At 34.0% G+C, this 23,532-nt stretch overlaps 2 protein-coding genes across 2 annotated transcripts; one reads left to right on the forward strand and one right to left on the reverse strand.

Annotated features, from left to right (window-relative positions):
* Positions 1–4,223: 4,223 nt before the first annotated feature.
* Positions 4,224–4,859, forward strand: LOC145594242 (uncharacterized). The gene has a single exon (XM_081650576.1). The coding sequence runs from the start codon at positions 4,224–4,226 to the stop codon at positions 4,857–4,859; it is 636 nt and encodes a 211-aa protein (XP_081506702.1).
* A 4,492-nt stretch (positions 4,860–9,351) lies between these two features.
* LOC145593568 (uncharacterized) lies at positions 9,352–22,829 on the reverse strand. Its single transcript, XM_081649835.1, has 9 exons — positions 22,611–22,829; positions 21,973–22,466; positions 19,825–19,906; positions 19,052–19,327; positions 15,005–15,081; positions 13,002–13,033; positions 10,868–10,935; positions 10,325–10,547; positions 9,352–9,833 (listed from the first exon to the last, which is right to left on the reverse strand). The coding sequence occupies exons 1-8, from the start codon at positions 22,638–22,640 to the stop codon at positions 10,335–10,337; spliced, it is 1,272 nt and encodes a 423-aa protein (XP_081505961.1). The 5' UTR covers positions 22,641–22,829; the 3' UTR covers positions 9,352–9,833; positions 10,325–10,334.
* Positions 22,830–23,532: the final 703 nt, after the last annotated feature.

The following is a 23,532-nucleotide window of genomic DNA, read 5'->3' on the forward strand; positions in this document are numbered from 1 at the left end:
TTTGAGGAGAGAGAAAGTGGTATGTTGGATTTAATGATTTTTATGATGACACAACCTTACTTACTTACATACTAATAAAGGCTTGATTGTTTGAGTGTGTGATCAGTGCAAAGACTAGGAGAATTAAGTGTCGAGCAAAGATACCTTGAGGAACAGGAAGGCCATAAACAAAGTTATCCAAAAAGAAGAGTTCCTTCACAGGAACTGGCGCTTCAGAAATGAAGACTTGAGAAGAGAAGGTTCCCTCAGGGAACGAAAGCTTCAGAGAAGAAGCATCACCAGAGAAGAGAAGTTCCTTCCAAGGAACAGAAGCCTCGGAGTAGAAGCTTCATCATAGAAACATGAAGACTAAATATTTTACATATTTTAGGATTTATGTAAGTATAAGATATTAAACGGCACTCGAAAAATCTGTGTGGAATTGGTCTAAGAAGATAAAATTGTGCATGCTAGTTTTTAGGAAAACGGTTGCTTTCTAAAACGTTTATCTTTAGAAAGGGATTTTATTTCTTTCTTAATTTCGAAAATATCTTGTGCAAAAAGATTTTATTTTATTTTCTTATTTTCGAAAATATCTTCTGAAAAAATAAAATCTTCCATGTTTTCCAAAACTTGCGGCCTACTCTCCCACGTTCTTCATCAAGTCGTGGTTCTGCAAAATTGAGGAGTTCATGGTTCCTTAAATTAAGGGACATGATCTTCTTAGTGGGCATGAGTAGTGGCGTAATGGGTTTGCAGCACAATGAAGTTTTTCCAAGGCGTTTTGTGATCTATAAATAGCTCTTGATTTCTGTTGGAAAAACTCGTCCTTGCTCACATAAGTTTTCAAGCTTTTAATTGAGTCAAGCGTCCAATTCCACATAAGTTGATTAGAGTGTTCTTAATGTTCTTATACTAGAGTTTGTTTTTCTTTCGAGTTGTAATTGGGGAATGGGGAAGTTCGAGTGAACATTTGTGTATGAGAAAGAGAAGAGAGAGAGAGAGAGAGAAGAGAAAGAGAAGAGAAAGAGAAGAGAAAGAGAAGAGAGAACAGAGAAGTGAGAAGAGAGAAAGAGAAGAGAAGAGTAACAAGTTGGGTGACTTGTTCCTCAGGGTCTCAAGTTCGTAGAAGAACTTGAGTTTGAGTCTTTAGCTTGTAATAGGATTATTTGCCCTATTCTAGTGAAGATTCTTTCCTAAAATCCCAAGTGGTCGTGGTTTTTCTCCTTGTTAGGGCCAAGGAGTTTTCCACGTATAATCTCTCTTGCATTCTTTAGTTCCTTCAGTTAATCTCTCAGTTCCTTTAGCTAACTTAATTTTAATTCTGCAAAAAGTTTGGCTAAACTTTCATACTACAATTCAACCCCCCCCCCCTTCTTGTAGTATTCATTGAAACAACATGGTAGAATTTTCTAAATGAACTTGAAGAACACAATTAAGAACTCTGGTAGGAGTTCCCTCAAACAAAAAAAAAGCTCTGGGAGGAAGACGTGGGTAAGTGGGTTTATTGCCTACAATCAAAGTGGAGTAGTTAGGTAGGTGGGGTGTCATAAAAGAGTAGGGAGTGATTAGTTATAATCAACAATTATATGTTTAGTAGGACCATTAGATAATGCTTTCTCTCTCTAGGAAAACTCTCTTTAAGAAATTCTCTAAGTAGTTAAAAAAATAAAAAATAATAATAATAATAATAATAATAATAATAATATTACACTTTCATTGTAAATCACTAGGGATTCTTTTCACACCCCGAGGTGTGGAGGCCTTGGGAGTTTGCTTTGATTAGGGTAATATTTTTCTAGTATTTCTAGTATTTATCCATACTACTACTTCCTTGATAAAAGTGAGTAATACTGTGCCTGCTAATGATATAGTGAATATATCAACAGTAGAGCCACCTTCTAATGATCATATGGATGTTTGTCAACCTATGGTTTCCAAAGTGGACGACTCACAACCTAAAATTCCTTCACCGGAAATTTCCTTTAGGGAAGCGGTAGCAGTTTCAACTCAATGGTTTAGTGAAGCCAGAAATATTGCTATTACATCTCTTGATTGGGATGACAAGGCAGAAGTGTTACCAGCATCTCCTTTAGTTGTGGGTTTCACACCTACAACATTAGCAAGATTAAGAGAGCCTTGGAAACTAACCCTAATGGGTAAATGTCTTGGTCTCACTATTCGACCTAGTTTTATGGCTTCTCGTGCACGAATTATGTGGAAGGTTTGTGGTACGCTTGAAACTATAGATGTTGGGAACAATGTCTATCTCTTTCGATTTTCAACTTTGGATGATTATGAAAGAGCTCTGTATGGGGGTCCTTGGTTTATACTAGATCACTATTTAGTATTATCCAAGTGAAAGCCAAATTTCAGATCTTCTTCTACCAATTTTGACATCATGTCAGTTTGGATTAGATTTCCGGAATTGCCTGTTGAGTACTATGATAAGGAAGCTTTGTTTGAGATTGCGAAGCGCATTGGCACCCCTATAAGAGTGGATTATGCTATGGATAAGTTATCAAGGGCCAGATATGCACGGGTTTGCATTGAGATTAGCATGTCCAATTCCCTAATCCCTAAGGTTTGGGTAGGAGGTGGATGGCAGCATGTCCAATACGAAAACATACATTCCCTATGCTTTACGTGTGGTAAAATTAGGCATCAATCCAAGGAATGTTCCCAGGTGTTGCATGGGAATTCTACTGTTGTTATGCAAGAAGATGGGGACCCACACAAGAATTTGGCACCGAATTTGGAACCCACCTCTTCTTTGAAAACTCAACCCTCAGCTTCATATTGGGTTGCTAGTACAAGTAAGGCCAAAGTAGGGGCCCACTCTGATTATTCCTATGAGAATACATATGGGTAAGGCCCATGAACTTTGGTAAGTGGATCAAAGAAACAAAAAGGCAAATCACAACCCATTGCTAAAAATAGCAATAGCAATCCAACTGGGAAAAATAAAAGACAAGGGAACAAAGTTCAAGTACAGAAGCAAATATTACCCAGCAATAAGTTAGCTCTAGGCTCGAGGCATTTATGGCATTTACTTGCTGAAAGCACCACAGAAGATGAAGAGACTCAAGTTGCTATTACTGGTAAATTAATGCCACCTAACTCCTTTCCTTGTCATGAAGACAGTACAAATGCTTCTTCTACTACTCCAAGTAAAGTTTGTGCTACTGATACACTTGAGCTAAGCAATACTTCTCAACATTTGGACACTGTGTCAGAGAACAATATTGATAAAGATCTTCACATTCAAGCTTTGCCAAATTTGCACTCTACCAATTCTCAAGTTTTTCCAAAAAAAAATATTTCTCCCATAGCATTAAATACTACTGCTTCTGATATTACTCTTCCTAGCCTTCTCTCATCTTCTGCAAATACCACTGTTCATTCATCTTCTTGTTTAGCTCTTTCTCAAGAAAATGGAAAAAGAAAAAGTGATCATCCCCTCCACCATGACCCTAACTCAACCACCAACATCATCCACCAACCCATCCATCCCTGTTTGGAGTCCTGTACCGACAAGGAAACGCCCCATTCCATCTCTACCAACTGTGTTGACCCCACCTCCATGCAGCTCAAACACGACCCCCAGCTTCCTCAACCTGAATTTTCCACCACCACAAACATCACCTCCACCATCAGTGGTTTACCAAATCCAGAATTCGGCCTTTACGAGGGAATGGACATACAAACCTCAATCACCTCCCCCATCAACACTACCTCTATTTCCCCTAGTCCCTCGCCCAATTTGCACAACATCTCAAATTCCCCCATCCCAATCTCTTCAGACAACATTAGCTATGATAGCTCTAGATGCTCTCAGAAGGAAGGAGGAGATAATGCCCCCCCATGCAAGGATGAGTCTATCTCTCAGCTGGCCGTCTCACGAGAGATTACTCTAATTCAGACGCATGCACGAAAAACAACCAATCATTCCCTTGCAATGCGCAACAGAAGGTCAAGACATGGCTCTTCAAGGTCTCCCTATGGCGATTTATCAGACACTAGGGGAAGTGTTAGGGATTCAAATGCAATTGTTCTGCTAGGAGGAGAACTACAGGATGCTTCCGGCTCTCAGGACTTACATATCACCGATCAAGGTGGAGGATGTGCACGGACTGGGACATTGGCAGCACTGGAGGGATTGGGAGGAATTCTTTCTACCAATCAATCATCATCCAGGTGACATTCCCAGGTTATCTCCTCAGAGACCTCTTCCTAACTTAAAAATGAAGTTGATAGTTTGGAATGTTAGAGGTGTTAATAATGATGATTTTATATCACATGCATGGGATTTAGTTAGGATGCATAGACCTGATATTCTGATTTTGCTTGAAACTAAGTGTGATGCTGGGAAAGCCTCTGATCTCATGAAGCAGTTAGGGTTTCCTGAAAAAAGGGTAATTCCTACTAGAGGATTGAAGGGTGGAATTTGCCTATTTTTCAAAGCAACTGTTGATCTGATCTTGTATGATAATGACCATCAAAAATTCCATTCTCTTTTCAAATTTCATGATCATACATCAAAGGTGCTTATTACTAGTATGCATGCCCCTAGTGTGGCTAGGGAGAGGCATGCTTTTTGGAATGAGCTACAAAGCAATATTCCTCCACCAGCCACTCCTTGGTTGGTTGTTGGAGATATGAATGAAGTTACTTCCCAAGGGGAGAAACAAGGGGGTAGGCCTTTCAGAACTACTCAGTATAAGGATTACACAAATTTCACAAATGAAGCTGGTTTGCTGGATCTTCATACAATTGGTAATCCATACACTTGGGAGAATGCAAGGCATGGAAGAGCCCTTATCAGAGAGAAGCTGGATAGAGCAATTGTGAATGCTGCCTTTATGAAAGTTTTTCCTTAGGTATCTGTTACTAATCTTGTTAAAACATATTCTGATCATTGCCCTATTCTGATTAGTCTATGCTCTCAAAGAAATAAAGGCCCTTTTCCTTTTAGGTGTAAAGAGGTTTGGCTTCAACATAAAGATTTTAAGGACTTTTTCACCTCAAATTGGACTTCTAATGACCAGAATTTTCCCTTTTTAGAAGGCAGATCCAATTTCCTTAAAAATGCCCCCATTTGGAATGAAAACATTTTTGGGAATTTGAATAAAAAGAAAAAGATTTTGTTGGCCAGAATTAATGGCATTCAACTTGCTTTATCAAAAAATTACTCTTCCTTTTTAGTCAACCTTGAGAAGTCTCTTCTTTTTTATTTAAATGGGATTTATAAAATGGAAAGAGTAATTTGGGCTCAGAAAGCAGGTATTAATTGGAGAAATTTTGGTGATTTTAATACCACATCCTTGCTAAAGTTAAGAAGAGTATAGGCAAAATTGTAGCTTTGACTAATTCTTCAGGTGATTTAATAGATGATCAAGTGCTTTAAAAGGAACTAGCTAGGAGTCATTTTATTTCTTTGTTTACTAGCTCCTTGACTAGCCAAGCTGCTCTCCCCTATATCTCTATCACTTCCTTGAATCTTTCAGATAAAGAGCTCCTTTCTGCTCCTCCTTCTTTGGATGAAATCAAATCTAATCTTTTTAAGATGGACCCCATTAAAAGCCCTGGTCCAGATGGTATTTAGCCCCTTTTCTATCAACATTTCTGGAGTGAGTTAGAATTTTCAATACATGAGTTTGTAGTCTCCATCTTTAGAGAGTCAGCCATTCCAGCAGATTTGAATCATTCCTATATTTCCCTCATCCCCAAAAAAGATCACCCCTGCACTATGAATGATTTTAGATCAATAGGTCTTTGCAATACCATCTATAAATTGGTCACTAAAATCATCTCCTCAAGACTGAAATCTATTTTGCATAGAGTGATTAGTCCTTTTCAATCTAGTTTCATTGAAAATATATGTATGGAGGATAACATCATCCTTATTAAGCATATTGCTCATATCTTCCATAAGAGTAAAAAGAATAAAAATATCATGGCTTTGAAACTAGATCTCGCTAAGGCTTATGATTGTCTTGAGTGGTCTTTCATTGCAGATACTCTTACATGCTTTCATCAAACTGATTATGCATTGTGTGTCTTCCACTAATATTTCTGTGTTATGGAATGGGGAGATTACAAAGAGTTTTAAACCCTCAAGAGGAATTAGGCAGGGAGATCCTCTCTCTTCCTATCTTTTTGTTTTATGTATGGAAAGACTTTCTTTACTCATTGAGGATAGGGTTAGAAGTGGTGAGTGGAAGCCCCTAAAAATCACAATGAAGTATAGTCTTTCCCATCTGTTCTATACTGATGATGTTTTCCTTTTTGGAACTGCTAATACTCAAAATCTATCTACCATGCTTTCCACTTTAGAGGATTTTGGTGCCTTCTCTGGTTTAAAAGTCAATGACTTGAAATCTAGCATTATCTTTCCAGCAAAAATGGATTACAATGTTAGACACCATCTTACTTCTATAAGTAATTTCAGATCTAGCTCTTCCTTTGGGAAATATCTAGGCATAAACATTAGCCCAAATAAACTGAAAAAAAAGAGATTATTGGGAGTTATTGTCTAAGTCTTTAGATAGGATAAGAGGGTGGCAAGCTAAGCTTTTGAATATGGCAGGAAGATGTACTCTTATCAAATCAGTTTTAAACTCCTATCCAGTTCATGCTATGCAAACCAGTCTGCTCCCTATTTCTATTCTCTTAGACCTAGAGAAGCAATGTAAAAGGTTTCTTTGGAATAGGACAAAAGCTGTTAGATACACCCCCAGAACCAAATGGGGAAATGTTACCATTCCTACAGCCTTGGGAGGGTTAGGTCTTAGATCTTTGAGGGATTGGAATTTGTCCTTTATGACAAAATTGGGTTGGATCTTTTTAACACAGCCAGACAAACTTTGGGTTAAGGTTTTGAAAGATAAGTATGTAAGAAGAAGCAATTTACATGATTGTATTCCCAACTCTTCTCAGTCTACCATTTGGAGGGATATTCTTAAGGGGAGGGGTCTTCTTTTTAAAGGTCTCATAATTAGAATATGTAATGGTGAGGATACATCTTTATGGTATCACCATTGGGTTGGTGAAGCTCCTCTTTATCAGCTAATTGAGTCGGATGTTCCACAGTCAAAATGTCACTGGAGAGTCTCCAATATCATTAGAAATGGAAAGTGGTACATTGATGATATCAAATATCTACTTCCTGCTGATTTAATCCCACTCATCTTAAGCACTCCTCTATCTATGATTGACCCTGATTCCTCTCCAGATCACATTAGGTGGAAATTCCATTCATCAGGGGTGTTTACAGTCAAGTCTGCTTATTTCACTTCCACTAACACACTCAAAATCCCTCTTTCTTTCAATTTCAATTGGAAATCTTTTTGGAAAATCAGAGTGCCATATAAATATAAAATGTTTATGTGGAATTGTGTTCTTTCAATCATCCCCACTGCTTCTCTTTTATCTTCTAGAATCCCAGGTTTTGATGCAATCTGTTTTAGATGTGAATGCTATGCTGAAACCTTTATTCATCTATTTAGAGATTGCACTTCTTCCATTATTCTATGGAAGATGATTCTTATGAAATTAAAACCCCCACCAGGCTTCAATTGTCATATTTCTATGAATAGTAATTGGGCAAATTGGATTGCTTACAATTTCAAACAAAGTCCAAAATGGAAATGCATTTTCATCATGGGCATGTGGCAAATCTGGAAGCTTCGAAATGGAGTCATTTTCAATGCAGAGATCTATAATTATAATTCTGTTTTTAACAGATTTATTATAGATTATCAGATTAACTCTTTTGTCTTACAAGGAGTTTGGAAAGGTAAAGAAAAGGTAGGAGATGCAGCAGGCCCTTCTGTGCCTACGATTGCTAGTTGGAAGCCACCTAAGCCAGGTTTTTTGAAGCTGAATACAGATGGTGCCTGGATTTCTACTGAGTTAGGTGGAGGAGGTGGTGTTTTCAGAACAGTAATAGGAGAATGGCATTTTGGATACTCCAGCAAGTATAATGCTCCAAATGCACTTGGTGCAGAACTTTATGCTTTGAGTTAGGGACTGAACTATGCTAGAGCTATGCCACTTCAATTTCTTGAGGTTGAATCTGATGCAGAAAGACTCAGAACCCTTCTTAATAGGGAGGGTGATCATATGAACAATGAGCTAGCTGCTGTTATTATTGATGTTGCTTGTCTTTTGAACAACAGGAAAATGACTGTCATTTTCAACACTATTCCAAGGGAGCTTAACTGTGTTGCTCATTATCTAGTAAAATATGCAATGCATATGAGCCTTGGATATATTGATCACTTTGTCCAGTTAGTGCAGCAGCAGCTTTTGATGCAGATCTCAAGGCTATTTCTCCAGCTACTTAGTGATATTAAGCTATGGTTGTATGTCTCTTGTGAAGTTTTAAAAAACAATGTTTGTATTAAGTTAGTATGGGCTAGTATAAAGACTTTGTTTAAAGACTGCATTTTGCATATGCGCAGTTCTTTAAATATAGGATGTAATGTTTTAATAGGGTAACCCCCAAGTAATGCATGCTACTGTTTTCATAAAAAAAAAAAAAAAAAAAAAAAAAAAAAAAAAAAAAAAACAATTACTTCCTCCGTTTTCTTTTACTTGCAACACTTCCCTAAAAAGGAAATGTCACAATACTTGCAACACACTATAAAAGGAAAGTTACTTTAGGAAAAAACTATACTATTTCCCTTATTCAAAGCACATGGCCACTAAATTACACTCTTAACAACCACTCATCCCATTTTAAAGTGTATTATATCATGTGAACCCCACATTTCTTAAATACCGTGAAAAAGTGTGTTGTTTCTAAAAGAAAACGGAGGAAGTATATGTTTAAACTAGGATGTTTAGGACATAATATGTTTTTTTATTAAGGGTAAAATAGGAAGTTCACCCTAAAAACTTACCCAAAAAGGAAGTGTGTCAACTAAATATAACCTTCCAAAAAAAAAAAAATAGGTGCCAACTTAAAAAAACGGAGAAAGTATTATATTGTTAGAAAGCTCTGAAAGTCTACAATCCAATCCAATTAGAATTTGATCAATATTTTTTTTTTAGATCTTAAGATATGACTAACATATACCAAGTTTGGTTCAAAACCAACACCCTCGCACAATATCGATGATATCTCAAGATATAAAAATGATATTGAGTTGATTCCAATTGGGTAGAAAAGTAGACTTTCATAGCTTCTTAATGATATATTATTTGTCATAACCCGAGTTTGGGATCAAATTTCATGAAAAAAAAAATAATAAATAAAAAAAAAATAGAAACAAAAAAACTTAAGGGGAAATGATAACCCATTATCTCAGTTCACCTCATTATCTACTTATCAGGTTCAATTATCTCAACAAGAAAGAGCAGGACGAATTACGGCCAATGATAACCCATATACATACGTCTTTTAAGTCATGAATCGGATACAGCATAACATAACGATAGGCTTACAACTCTGGGAGTCCAACGAGACCAAAAGTTAACGGGGTATAAAAGTCCAGCATTACCAACAGTACAACTGAAATCAAAAGAAACAACAAAGGATAGTTCATAGATAAGCAAGTTAAAGATTGCCGAGATTCCTGTGAAGGGCCTTCTAGGTGCTTGCTGGTAGTTTAGTTTACTTAGCACACCTACTTGATAATCCTCTTGACAATCCGAAGTAGAGGCGCATGAACTCTTGCTAATGTGAAAACACTACGCAATGATGACATCTGTGTGGTTTTAGACATCTGATTTTCCACTGACTTGACGATGTCAAGGTTAACAGCTAGCTGATTAGGAGATGGATGTGTTGGAGGAACTGACATTTGTAGCGAAAATTGAAACCCAGTACCAAATGCAGGCTTCTGCACCTAAAAAGATATTGCAACCCCAACAGATTAGTGTACAATACATAAACCTCCCATTTGAGGTGAAGTTATTTTCACCAACCAGTGAATAAGTGATGGGAAGAACATCAGACCACTAAAACAAAATTGAATTTCAAAAACATATTTACTAGAAGTTAAATTAATTAGTCCTTTAAAGGTTAGCAACATTGTGAGGTAAGCCATAAGCAGCAAGTGTTAAATTCAAAGAAAAGAGGAAAATCAACTAAATTCCCAAATACATAACCCAGGATGATAAGGAGTGATTTATTTTTAAAAAAAAAAAAAAAAAAAAAAAAAAAAAAAAAAAAAAAAAAAAAAACACCATGCTATTTGATGAGCCAATTTGGAATCTTTACCAACAGTACAACTAAAATCAAAAGAAACAACAAAGGAAAGTTATAGTAAGCAAGTCAACTAAGATGGCCGAGATTCCTATGAAAGGCCTTCTAGGTGCTTGCTGGTAACTTAGTTACCTTCCCACACCTACTTGATAATCCTCTTGACAATCCGAAGTAGAGGCGCATGAGCTCTTGCTAATGTGAAAACATTACGCGATGATGACTTCATCGGTGTGGTATTAGATTTCTGATTGACGATGTCATGGTAGATAGCTAGCCGATTAGGAGATGGATGTGTTGGAGGAACTGACATTTGTAGCGAAAATTGAAACCCAGTACCAAATGCAGGCTTCTGCACCTAAAAAGATATTGCAACCCCAACAGATTAGTGTAAAGTACATAAACATCCCAATTGAGGTGAAGTTATTTTCACCGACCTTCGAGTGATGGGAAGAACATCATCAGACCACTAAAACAAAATTGAATTTCAAAAACTTATTTACTAGAAGTTAAATTAATAAGTCCTTTAAAGGTTAGCCAAAAGCAGCAAGTGTGAAATTCAAAGAAAAAGGAAAATCAACTAAATTCCCAAATGCATAACCCAGGATGATAGGGGAGTGATTAAAAAAACAAACAAAAAAACCCATGCTATATAATGAACCAATTAGGAATCTTTACCCCAACATAAGAGTGTGAAGTTGATCCAGAAAGCATTTGCTTCTTAGAAAATATCTTCCTTGACAACACTGACAAAACAAAAGCTATTGCATTAGATGACATGTCAGTAACAACTACAGAAATACATTTGTTCATTTATTTATAAATCAATACTATTAGTGTAAAACAGGAAAGTTTAAAAGAAATCTAGAGTGCCACGTCATCCTTTTTGTTTTTGTTTTTGTTTTTTTTTTTTTTTTTTTGCTTTTCCTTTTTAATTTTCATTTTTTTTAATATGGCCTTCAAATTTCAGTGAAGCGTCTTTTCAAAAATATTATCCAAGTAAAACGTTCAATTATCCTTTCCCTTTTGGCTGTTACGGAGTATTTCTTTTCCTCTGTTATCTTCATTTGTTTCTTAAATGCGGAATGCTCAGTTTATAATTCCCATCTCCTATTAAGCCTAAATTCCCTAATCATTTTCGCATTTGCTCTACATATAAGGTTATAAATTTCACTCTTCTTTTTTTTAAATTCTTAAATGCGAAATTGTACTGTTTTTTTTTTTTTTTCAAGTAGTGGGTTTTTTTTATTATTTATTTATTTTAGGAACAGTTATCTTGCATAGCATAGATTATGGGGAGGTGTTCAATCACCAGAGACCAAATACTGAGTTTTTCTTAAAAAATTAGGGTTATCATGATATGTTTCGTCAAATTTCTAGCAATATTTCTACCAGTTTCAATTTTTTGTTTCAGATCTGAATTCGGGTTGCAGTTTGATTTCACTTATATAATTTGTGACAAAATCATCGCTTCACAATCTTGCTAGCCATGCCGTCTTTTCTTTAGCTTAGTCTTCTTTTGGGTCGAGGCTTTGCCGGTAATGGAAAAACCAGTTGTTCTTGACTAAAACCACACGTAAGTGTTAAATTTGTAATAAATTTCACTGACCGGATGTTTTTATTTAAAGTCTATAAATTTTTTTGGTCGTTTTTAAATTTTTAATTGGGTTTCTTACTTTTGAAGTGCTGAAGGTATTAAAACTGTGTTAGATTCTTACTTATAGGATTTTAAGGTTAAAGTTAGTCTTTTTTCCCCTTCTTTTCACAATTCAATTTCTCTTCCCCGTTGAAAAAATAGTTCTTTATCACAAATTGTTCTCATAAATTGATTGATTCCTCATTTTTTCAATCCTCTTTCATTCTCCTCGACATGATCTCTCTGATTTTTTAAAGGTTAGTTGTTATTTTCCGTATCTTTAATTTCTCAAATGTTAAGTAAATTTTAAATTCTAAATTTTGTCTAAATTTTAAAGTTTTAATGTTGATGGCGAATCGAATTTTCAATTTCTATGTTTATCTATACTAATTTTGTCATTTTTAAGTTGATGGTTCTTTTTTTGGTATTTGATATTTTGTAAATTTTATTCATTGGAACTAATTATTTCTCTTAATCTTCAATCAAATTTCCTCATGCAAGCGTTGATGTACTATTTCCAGATTGCCGATTATATTAGTAAAAGTTAGTAAGACTATAAATTCACAACCAATTTTTTAAAAAGTAAGGGTAATTTTATGATCTCACAAATATTAGTATTTTCGAGATTTTATTATTCTTTAATTTTGAGTGTTTTGTTTGGTGATGGGTTATGAATCTTATTATCTTTTAGTAAATAGGTTCTTCAAATCTAGAATACATTTGGGTGACATAGAATTTTGCTTTATAGTTTGATATTATTTTGTTTTGTTTTGGTTTTTTTTTTTGGATATTAAAGATTAAATGTTGTGGGCACTTGAATTTCCACGTATAAATACTACGAGTAATTGAATAATAATTCATGTGGATTATTTGTTTTCATTATTATGCTATACTTTAGGTCCTGCAATCCATACCTCTTAAAGGGTAAAATTTTAGTATTCTGATTCATCCATACCTCTCAATACTTTCTATACCAATTAAGGAGTAAACTGATAATGCCATATTTTGTGTGTTTCATAGTTGAGTAATAGGAGCAGGTTGATTGGGCTTTAGATTTTTAAATTAAAAAAATTACAATATAATAAACAGATCGCACGGGTTTAAGACTAGTTTTGTTTCATATCTCAACTTTTAATAAGTTGTTTGCAAAAAAGGTAGTGGACAAAGGGCACGTACCTTCAGACTCAGACGTGAGCTTGAGAAGCAAACTTGATCATTCCACAATGGAGCATCATATTCACACACAAAGTGCACAAATTACCCACTAAGTCAGATTGGCTCATCAAATTAAATTTAAACTACAGCAATATAAGCACGCAAAATCTAAATGATCAGGAATAGAAGATTTAATTGTAGTATTGCTCCCCATATACAGCTTATGTCCTAATTATATATATTTTGGATCAAAAGAGTGACTAAAATACTTTTGTTCTTGACAATTAGCATTATACGCGATTATAAAGAAATTGGGTCAAATTGAGGTAAATTGACATAAATTCAATCATTTAAGGCACAATTTAGTTAAAAAGGAATATTGTACATGTAGGGTAAAAAAATAGGCAAAAAGTAAAAGAGACATGAGAGAGAAAGTAATAATGAGTATTGAAAACCCATTAAAATATTATAAAAGGTACATTTACACATGAAAAGTGGAGGGCAATTGAGTATTTAAATTGTAAGCAATGGTAATTTTGTCTAAAATCAATGACTTAAAAAGGAAAGATCCTAATGTAATGAATTAATAGGAACACCATAAATAGAAACATAAAAAACAAATAGGAACAGAGAGAGTACCTTTTATTACCCAGGGTTGAACAGGACAACTACCATGTAAATAAGCAATATTTACAAGGGTAAGTTTCCCTCAAATTCAAATTCCTTTGTAGTAAGGCTAATGCAACTAAGTTTATCGAATAAAACAATTTTCATTTCGATGAGTAGTTGTTAGTCAAATGTGTGGAATGTAATATGGCAAAGAGAAACACACATGTCCAAAATTCAGAACCCCGTCCTAAAAGCAGTAAAGGGGTCATTAGGATCGAGTTTGGTTTGAGTTATGGCTCACATGAGTAATATTAGAGTTTTACAATTATGTATAAACTCCATAATATATCAAATAAGCTACATACTCCCTCTTATTTATTTACCCATTTATCTTAAACAATTAAGGGAAAATCGTTGGTTTGGACATGTAAGACAGAGACCCCAAGGGTGCACCGGTGCAAAGAGCGGAAGAGTAGGACCATGAAGGGATTAAACGAGGGAGAGGGAGACCAAAAATAACTTGGTTGGAAGGGGTTATGAAGGATATGAAGTGCATGGATTTACATGAGGATGAAGCTTTGGATCGTAAGGGATGGAGGAGAAAAATTTATGTTGATGACTATACGGAATAATCATTTTTGGTTCATGTTAGCCGACCCCACTTTTGGGATTAAGGCTTTGATTGATTGATTGACCTTAAACTACTACACCCACTGTCCCCCCCCCCCTTTTTTTTTTTGCACAATTGAGGTAGAGTTACTTTTATAAAATTTTTGTTTTAAGTAAAGTTGATAAGACAAAAGTGTTGGGAAAAATTGACTTTATGTGAGAGTAAAGTTTTGTTCCCAATAGGAAAGTAGAAACATTTAAAAAAAATACAGAAACATTAGTTAGTTGGTCATAATTGGTCAAAATAAAATACGAGAATATTAGTTAACTCATCAAATCAATTTTGAAAACATCGAGTTTGGGTTAGATATTTCAGAAAATTTAGTTTGGGTTACACAAACTGTTTTGATATTCACTACCATTATTCGACACCATTCAGTTCGCCTCATAGCTTCGGTGAGTTAAATCAGAGGATATCACCATGCTAGTCTGCTAGACAGTTGGATAAGACCCAACTGCCTTCGAGCCAGAACTTATCTTATCAGCTCTTGAGCTTAATTGCAATAGATAGGCAACTCCCATACCAGCTTTCAAGCAAGAGAGGGAGAAACGGGATATTGACAAAAGGGGGGCAAAATTTTCAAGCATTTTTGTATGATATGCCATGTTTCCGATTATGACTTTCACTAAAATAAAGGTTTTACTAGCTAAAACAACCAAACTATTTAAGGCAACCAAATAATAGCGAGGAATATATCAAAGACCATCAAAACTCAAAAACAATAATAATCAGAATCTCTCTTTACCAGTCTGTAATGTCACTGCTCACATCACAAGGTCCAGCATACGTAACATCATGTGGCGCCTCATGCTTCAACATACTCTGCAGAACAGGCATAAATGAAAAATATATAAAAATTTAGGTTGAGAATCCATTTGTATAAATAAAATATATATAACAGTTTCTACTAGACATAATTTCAAAATATAAATTTAAAGACATGTCAAGTACACATCTCTTTTTTAAAAGGAAAATCAAATACAGTACATATCACACAACTCAATTGCACGCACTACAAGAAAAAAGATCAAAGAGGGCGACATAAATGGATCAAGGAGGACGAGTTGTTTTTTGCCTTGTTAGTTTAAATCAAGGAGGGCGAAATTATAATCGCCCCTTTATTACAGAGAAAGAGGGCGACTTTTACTTTTGTCTTTCTATTTCAAAGCAAAGAGGGTGAATGAAATTTTCGCCCTCTATTTTAATAGCAAAGAGGGCGAATTCCAGTTTTGCCCTCCTTGGTCAATAGCAAAGAGGTCGAATTCCATTTTCGCCCTCGTTAGTCAATAAACATTGTAATAAAATAAAACAAAGGTAAAACAATTAAACGTTTTCCCTATAACAAATAAATAAATAAATAAATAAAAATCAACGTGCTCTCTTCTTATTCACCAGCAAAAATGTATGAACCCTAATTTTTTTCCCTACTCGAATTGCTACTCTAATTCTTCACTCTGACTCTCACAAATTGCTACTCTAATTCTTCGCTCCAAATAGACGTTCAGATTTCACACATTGTTGCTCCAAATCATTGCTCGAAGTCGGTCAAATCGCAAGTCGTTCAGGTATTAATTTTGTTAATTTTTTTCAATTCTACTAATTTTGTCTCAATATTATGTTATTAAGCTTTTGATTTTGTAAGAATTAGTTGATTCTCGAAATCCTTGCTCTAAATTTGTTGATTTTTTAATATTTTGTTGTTGCATGTTAGTATTGCTATATTTGCAAGTTTTTAGGAGTTTTTATTTATGCAAGTAATGTCAGATAGATTATGGATTTCCTACTGGTTGCTATCTCTAAATTTGTTGTTTTTTTTGTCCATTTGTTGCTGCATTGTCAGTATTACTACATGAGCAAGTTTCTAATGGAGTTTTTTATGATGAATTTTTAAAAAATCTGGTAGTGATTAGGATGAACAAGGAGCTGATGAATGAGCAGATCAAGGTAGCATTAGCATACTGTAGTTTTAAGTACTTTCAGAAATATATGTCTTAATTTTTTTCTTGAGTTGTCTGACAATATATAATCTAATTTTAAGTGATGGCTAATTTTGCAAAGCTTAATTCCAAATGACACTTGAATTATTATGTTGACCATGTATAACAATAAGCTTGAAATTGTCTAATTTGGATCGTTTTGAGTAACACCTACTATTAATTTAGGAAAGGAGTAAGAAGAATCGGGCAAGTGCTCTTGAAAGAAAGTCGCCATGTGGTGCAAAATCAATAGCTCGCATAATTTTTGATTTGGTGAGTATAAATGTTAAAATTAATTTCTAAATCCTTGGGGAAACTGATATGGGAGGCCATGCCTTCAGCCTTTTATTTTTAAGATATGATAACATTTTCTAATATCTGATGCTTTTAATCCCTGATGAAAATGTAATGAGGTCACTTCTAATCAAGGTGTACCATCCCCTGTCTGCTCATGCTTTGCTTTCCTCTATAACAAACTGTCTGCTCACTTCTAATCAAGGTAACTTCAGGCAGATTTCTTATTGATCTTTCTGAAATTAATAAGCGTATGTATGCAATTTGATAGGAACTTTAGGCACAAGCTTGTGAAAATGAGAATGAGGTCACTGAAATCAATGGTTCTAGTTCAAATGTAACCACCTCATCCCAAGCTAATGATGATCCCATGTATTTGAAGTTATGGGAGAAGTCAAAGAGGTACATTGAATATTTGTCTAATGCACGAACACTTTGTTTCTTTATTTTAAAATTCTGACTTTGTTTTATCTTGTAAGGCACAAAAATCTCCACTTTTGGGATTAAAGCTTTGATTAATTGATTGTAGGCACAAAAATGGGAAGTTTGACGATGAGGCCGAGGAGAAGTTCAAGGAATTTAGGGAATACCATGAGAAAGAAATTGGTGAAAAGGGGGTAGATAATCTTACTCGTGAAGAAGCTTATGTGAAGGTTCTTGGACATCGTTCAGGTTATGCCCGAGGTTTAGGCAAAGGGCACCCGGTGTTGTCTAAAGACGGAAAGATAGGAAGAGCTTATGTTGAACAACTACAAAATGAAAATAATATGATGCAAGCTGAATTAGAAGCGTCTAAGAAGAAACAAGAAGACCTAGAACAAAAGCTTCAGTTAGTCATGGAAAAGATTACCTTGATGCTTGATAGAGGTAATATTTTCTAGCTCACTCTTTGCAAAAAATTGCCTTGTGGATGCATTTTCAAGCCATGGTTATATTAGCTGGTTATGTTAGAGGAATCTTGGACAGGTTCCTATATAATTGAGTAGGTATAAGACATGGTGCTCACTGCTGAGGATTGAGTTTGCATGTTCTGTTGTTGAGTGTTTTGTTTATTATGCATTAATCTTGAACTCAGAACTGATGCTTTTCTGCATATGGTTATTTTGGCAGTAGCCCATCAGTCCATCAAACATTCCATTTTAGTCTCTTATTCTTGAACTTGACTTTTGTGAATTGTGACTTCCTGATCCTATATTCCCCGACACTAGGACTTGATCTATGCCTATCACTCTAAATACTGTATATCCTAAACAAGTAGGATTGATGATTTATCACCTTTTACCAGCCAAGCTGTGGCTATGTAATGACTATTCACCCAGAGATAGCTGCCACATTTTTTTGCAAGTTTTTATGCTTACTTTTTGCTGTTTCTTAATCTTAGGAGTAGTTTATATTTATGTTACTTATTCCAACTATACTAGAAGTATATATAACCCAAGTACAAATAAAATAAAAAGGTTAATAAAAGTAATATAGGAACCCAAAATTGGAGCAAACCAACCAACAATAGTGTCAGTTTGAGTAGGGATTGAAGCTGAAGGTAAATGCTATACTTTGTGATCTCCTTTCTCCAAATGACAAATTTAGAAGTTATGCCTATTAACACCTTTTCTTTTCCTAAAAGTAATCCCTCCTAGAGTTATTTTAAAAAAAATAAATAAATAAATAAATAAGCTAAAAATTGAAGAAAGAGGGCGACTTTGATTTGCCCTTAAAAATTTGATCAAGTAGGGCGAATTTTGAGCAAGGAGGGCGATATGAACGGACTTGATTGAGTTGTTCACAGAGGGCGAAAAAACTTATCGTCTTGCTTGATTCAATCAAAGAAGGCGAAAATTTGTGCTCTTTGATTTTGATCAAAAAGGGCGAAAAATTTTGCCCTCTTTGATATTTAACAAAGAGGGCGAAAGAATGTAGTTGCCCTTTGAAGCTCATAGGACGAAGCTAATAGGGCGACTTGTGGGTGATTTTAAAATGGCCCTCTTCGCCTATTAGGGCGAAATTTTAACCTTTTTGATCTAATATCTTGTTGTGACACTAACTTACTATTGACTACATGGGTCCCACACTCAAATAAATATGGACCATTCAACATTTTATCTTGGGCCAAACTTATGGAACTTTTTACAAATTGGCCAACCCAAACACTTGGAATATACACGTGCTAGATACAAGTATTTGAATCCAAAACATCATTACCCGTGTCAAACTATGTCTACAATTTAGTTGTTTCACTTCCTCAAGGCACGCTTATTAAGAATTATGGTCTAGTGGGTTATGGAGTGCTTTCGACTATGCTAATAACAAAGTCCCATTTATGTTAACCACCGGTTATTTACCCATCAACATTTCCCACTCACAAACCACCCTTGGTACCCACCACTATTTCACATCATTACCCGTGTCAAACGTACGTTGTTGGATTAGTCACAATGTATAACTTTTTTTTCAATAATTTTTAGTAATATACAATTACAGATATAAATGGTCAAAGCGCAAATGTGTCGGTTAAGAAGTTGTACCTGATGCCTTAAAATTCCAATGACATTGAATGCATTCACAAAATTCTCCTCATACATGTAAAGCTCTAAATGTGGTGCCCACTCCCTCAATATAAACTGCACAATTGGGGTATTCTCTACATCAGAAGACGGAACCAACAGCTTATCCCAAGAAACCGAGAGTAAGGCGCCTAGCTCAATGATATTTCCCATTTCAATATACTTTAGGCAAAGTTTAGATATCCTCAGTTGTTCAGTATGTGAAACCAACAATTTGATAACATCAAGGGGTTCTTCCTGCCAAAACAATTAACATAAAGCCGTTTTCAAAAGCCATTAAAATGTACAGTAGTGAGTAGAGCTGTTTAGAGTGCGGTCTAGACCACACCGAACCACAAAGGTTTGCACTTTGAAATTTGCGGTACGATTTCCAAAAATGACCAAACCGCTGTATTGCATTTTGGTGCGGTTTCCAAAAATATTTAGACCAAACCGCACCGCAAACCTTTAAACCATTTTTTTAAAAAAATGTATGAAATAATTTTAAAAATTAATGCAATCTTTGACTAATAAGTAATTAAAGGTTAAAAAAAGAGTTTTATATTCAAATTATAGGTTTATAATCAAAAAATAAAGTAAAAGTTTTCTTAAAATAAATATTTATAATTTTACAAAAATGTGGTTAATCCGCAAACCGCACGGTTTGGTGTGATTTAGTTACAAGTGCAATCGCGGTTTGGATCCAAACCGCACCACAATAGCCCTAGTAGTCAGTATGGGAAAATAATCATTACCAATTCCGGCAATCCCAATAATTCAATTAACTTGAAGTATGATTGTTGACGATCGATCCAACGTAAAACATAGTCATGAGATCTGGTGACAATGAAAGAAAAGAAAAAAGAGTTGATCACAAGCTATAACAATTTTCTAAAGTATTACCTCCCTTTCTTATTAGTTTTACATTTTGCGCTATGTACCCGTTTTAATTAATTGCTTATCGATGTAGTTAGCGTTATGTCATTAGTACTATATTTTTTTTTTTTTTTTGAGAAAAATGATATACATTTTTTTTAATATGTTTCAAAATATTAGACATCGGATATGTTTCAAATGTCATTAGTACTATATTTGAAACATATCCGATGTCTAATATTTTGAAACATATTAAAAAAATGTATATCATTGATAATAGAGCATATATGAATCATTATATAAATTATATAAATAAAGGGATGGGTCACATTTAAGATTAGTATTAGGTGGGTGAATGAATGTGTATATAACATTATTATATAAGTTTATCAAAAATTTGTGTAATAAAAAATCAAAAACTTATAGAAAAGATTTAAATAAGTCAATGCAGCCTCAGGCATATCTATCCAATAGTAAAACATTTAGAGTCATTAGGCATATCTATCCAATAGTAAAACATTTAGAGTCATTAAAATGTAGTGTGAATACTCCGAAAAATTATGACTAGACCATAAAATGCTTAAAAAAATATACTCATTTTGTTAATTTATTCGGTGGTATTCTTATTGAATTATATAAGAAGCTAGATGAAATGAAGCCCGTGCGATGCCCGGTTTGTTTGAATTTTTTTAAAAAAAAAAAATTTATGTATATGCTAAAATTTGTTACATATTTAGATAAAATTCCTTATATCAAAAGATAATAATTTATATTTAATTAGATTATACTTGAAAATCTCATTCATCAATTTTGCTTACGTGTCATTTGAATAATTTAATTCTAAAAGAAAATATTAATCTCTTATTTGATTGGCTACGATTAAAATTTATAATGCCTCAGGCATATCTATCCAATAGTAAAACATTTAGAGTCATTAGGCATATCTATCCAATAGTAAAACATTTAGAGTCATTAAAATGTAGTGTGAATACTCCGAAAAATTATGACTAGACCATAAAATGCTTAAAAAAATATACTCACTTTGTTAATTTATTCGGTGGTATTCTTATTGAATTATATAAGAAGCTAGATGAAGCCCGTGCGATGCCCGATTTGTTTGAATTTTTTTAAAAAATAAAATTTTATGTATATGCTAAAATTTGTTACATATTTAGATAAAATTCCTTATATCAAAAGATAATAATTTATATTTAATTAGATTATACTTGAAAATCTCATTCATCAATTTTGCTTACGTGTCATTTGAATAATTTAATTCTAAAAGAAAATATTAATCTCTTATTTGATTGGCTACGATTAAAATTTATAATGCCTCAGGCATATCTATCCAATAGTAAAACATTTAGAGTCATTAGGCATATCTATCCAACAGTAAAACATTTAGAGTCATTAAAATGTAGTGTGAATACTCCGAAAAATTATGACTAAACCATAAAATGCTTAAAAAAATATACTCACTTTGTTAATTTATTCGGTGGTATTCTTATTGAATTATATAACAAACTAGATGAAACCCATGCGATGCACTATTTGTTTGAATTTTTTTTTAAAAAAAAAATTTATGTATATGCTAACATTTGTTACATATTTAGATAAAATTCCTTATATCAAAAGATAATAATTTATATTTAATTAGATTAAACTTAAAAATCTCATTCATCAATTTTGCTTACGTGTCATTTGAATAATTTAATTCTAAAATAAAATATTAATCTCTTATTTGATTGGCTACAATTAAAATTTATAATCCAACATGGCGCTAAGAAAATTAAATCTTACGTGGCTCTCTATAAACTTGGGAAATATATATATATATATATATATATTAGATTTGTATGCATCCAATTTAATTTTAGTTTTTTTTTTTTGACGGAAATTTAATTTTAGTTGATAACTGATATTTAAACAAATTTCTGATTTATAAAGATAACATCAAACTCATAATTATAAATTCTTTCAACAAAAAAAAAATAAATAAATAAATAAAAAATAAAAAAACTCATTACCTAAAAGAGCACAGTGCTTCCTCGAGCATTTTGTCGTTGGGGATAGCTCCGCGGCATATAAGAAGGTGAGTAAGGCTATAAGATAACCCACGAGCAGCGTGTTCCAATGGCAGGTGTTCCGGCGACTTATGATAATGATAGTCATTTAAATCAACATAAATGCGGAGTTGAGAATCAAGAAATGCAGCAACACAAGCAGTAGCACAATTTTTGCAAAGGCGCGCCAACACTTCGGATGCATTGAAAGCCTTAAGTTTGTAATAATTTTGAACGATGAAAGATGCAAATTGATCCTTGTCATTAATTTCAATTTGCTTAGAAATTTGTTTGGAGAGAGAGTCGTATTCGGCAAGGTAAGCAGTCTCTTCTGATTCAAGTAATTCAGTAAGACAGCCAGCAGATCTAGCCCACTTTAAAGCAAAACCTGGTTCAATGATGTCAGATTCTCTCTTTAAGGTTGATAAAGTACTAGCCTTGTGCTTATCAGCATCCATCTGTAACACACAAACAAACACCATACCATTAATGATCGAAATCCTTCCATTCTTATTCAGATTTAAGCCCAATGCCAAATTTCCGCAAATTGTTAATTCAAATAATCAAGACAACATAAAGTTATATCCAGATCTGGAACATACCTTGTCCCAGTAAACATCATCTTCCGCCATAAATTACAAAATAAGATTAATCTCTTTTTTTTTTTTTGAAAGACAAATAAGAATAATCTCTTAAAATATCGAAACTAAGCAGATATGTCAAACTTTACTTGCTAGAGAATTAAGAGGTAGGAGATTAAAGAGAGAGAAAAAGTACTTTTAAAGAGGGTAAGAGTGAGGATGAGGGTGGCGTAAGAATGAAAGGTTAGAGAGAGGCTGAGAATTTTAGGTTTAGTTTGATGACGGGTTGAGACCTGATCAAATGTCGGGCCGAGCCGGGTTCGGACCGGGCCACGTAGTCGGGCTGATCCGGGTCGGGCCAGGCATTGGGCCAAAACTTGTTGCCCAAACCCGTCCCATTTGGACTTGTCGGGCTTCTTCGGGTTATTTCGGGCTTTAATAGTAATAGTTGTTACAACAATATAATATAAAAATAAAAGTCATATCATATCATATAACTAATATATAAAGCTAAACCTTTAGTCAGGCGACGAGACAGCGACACTTGACGTTCTAACTTTTCGCCAAGTGTCGCGCCACGTAGGATAGAGTTATATAGAATTAAATTTGTAGGAAAAAAAGGTTAGTTTAAAATTCTATTTTCAATCAAATTTGGATAGAGTTTTAAGATGAAATTGTTAATTTAAAGTTTTATTTTAGATAAAGTACCAATATTTCATATGTACAAATTGAATTATAATTTTATTCAAAAAAAAATTAGATTTTAACTCTCACAAATTATCATATAAATTTATTTTTTGTATCATAATATTTTTTTGGAGCGAAAGAATCAGTTCAAAATGTACCACATCTATCATTTATAATATATTATAATCAATTAAAATAATATACTTCACAATCTAATGGGAAGCCCTAGAAAAAAGTCTTATTTATGTTACACGTA

Source organism: Chenopodium album, chromosome 19, assembly GCF_948465745.1.
Source record: "Chenopodium album chromosome 19, dcCheAlbu1.1, whole genome shotgun sequence".
Lineage (NCBI taxonomy): Eukaryota > Viridiplantae > Streptophyta > Magnoliopsida > Caryophyllales > Amaranthaceae > Chenopodium > Chenopodium album.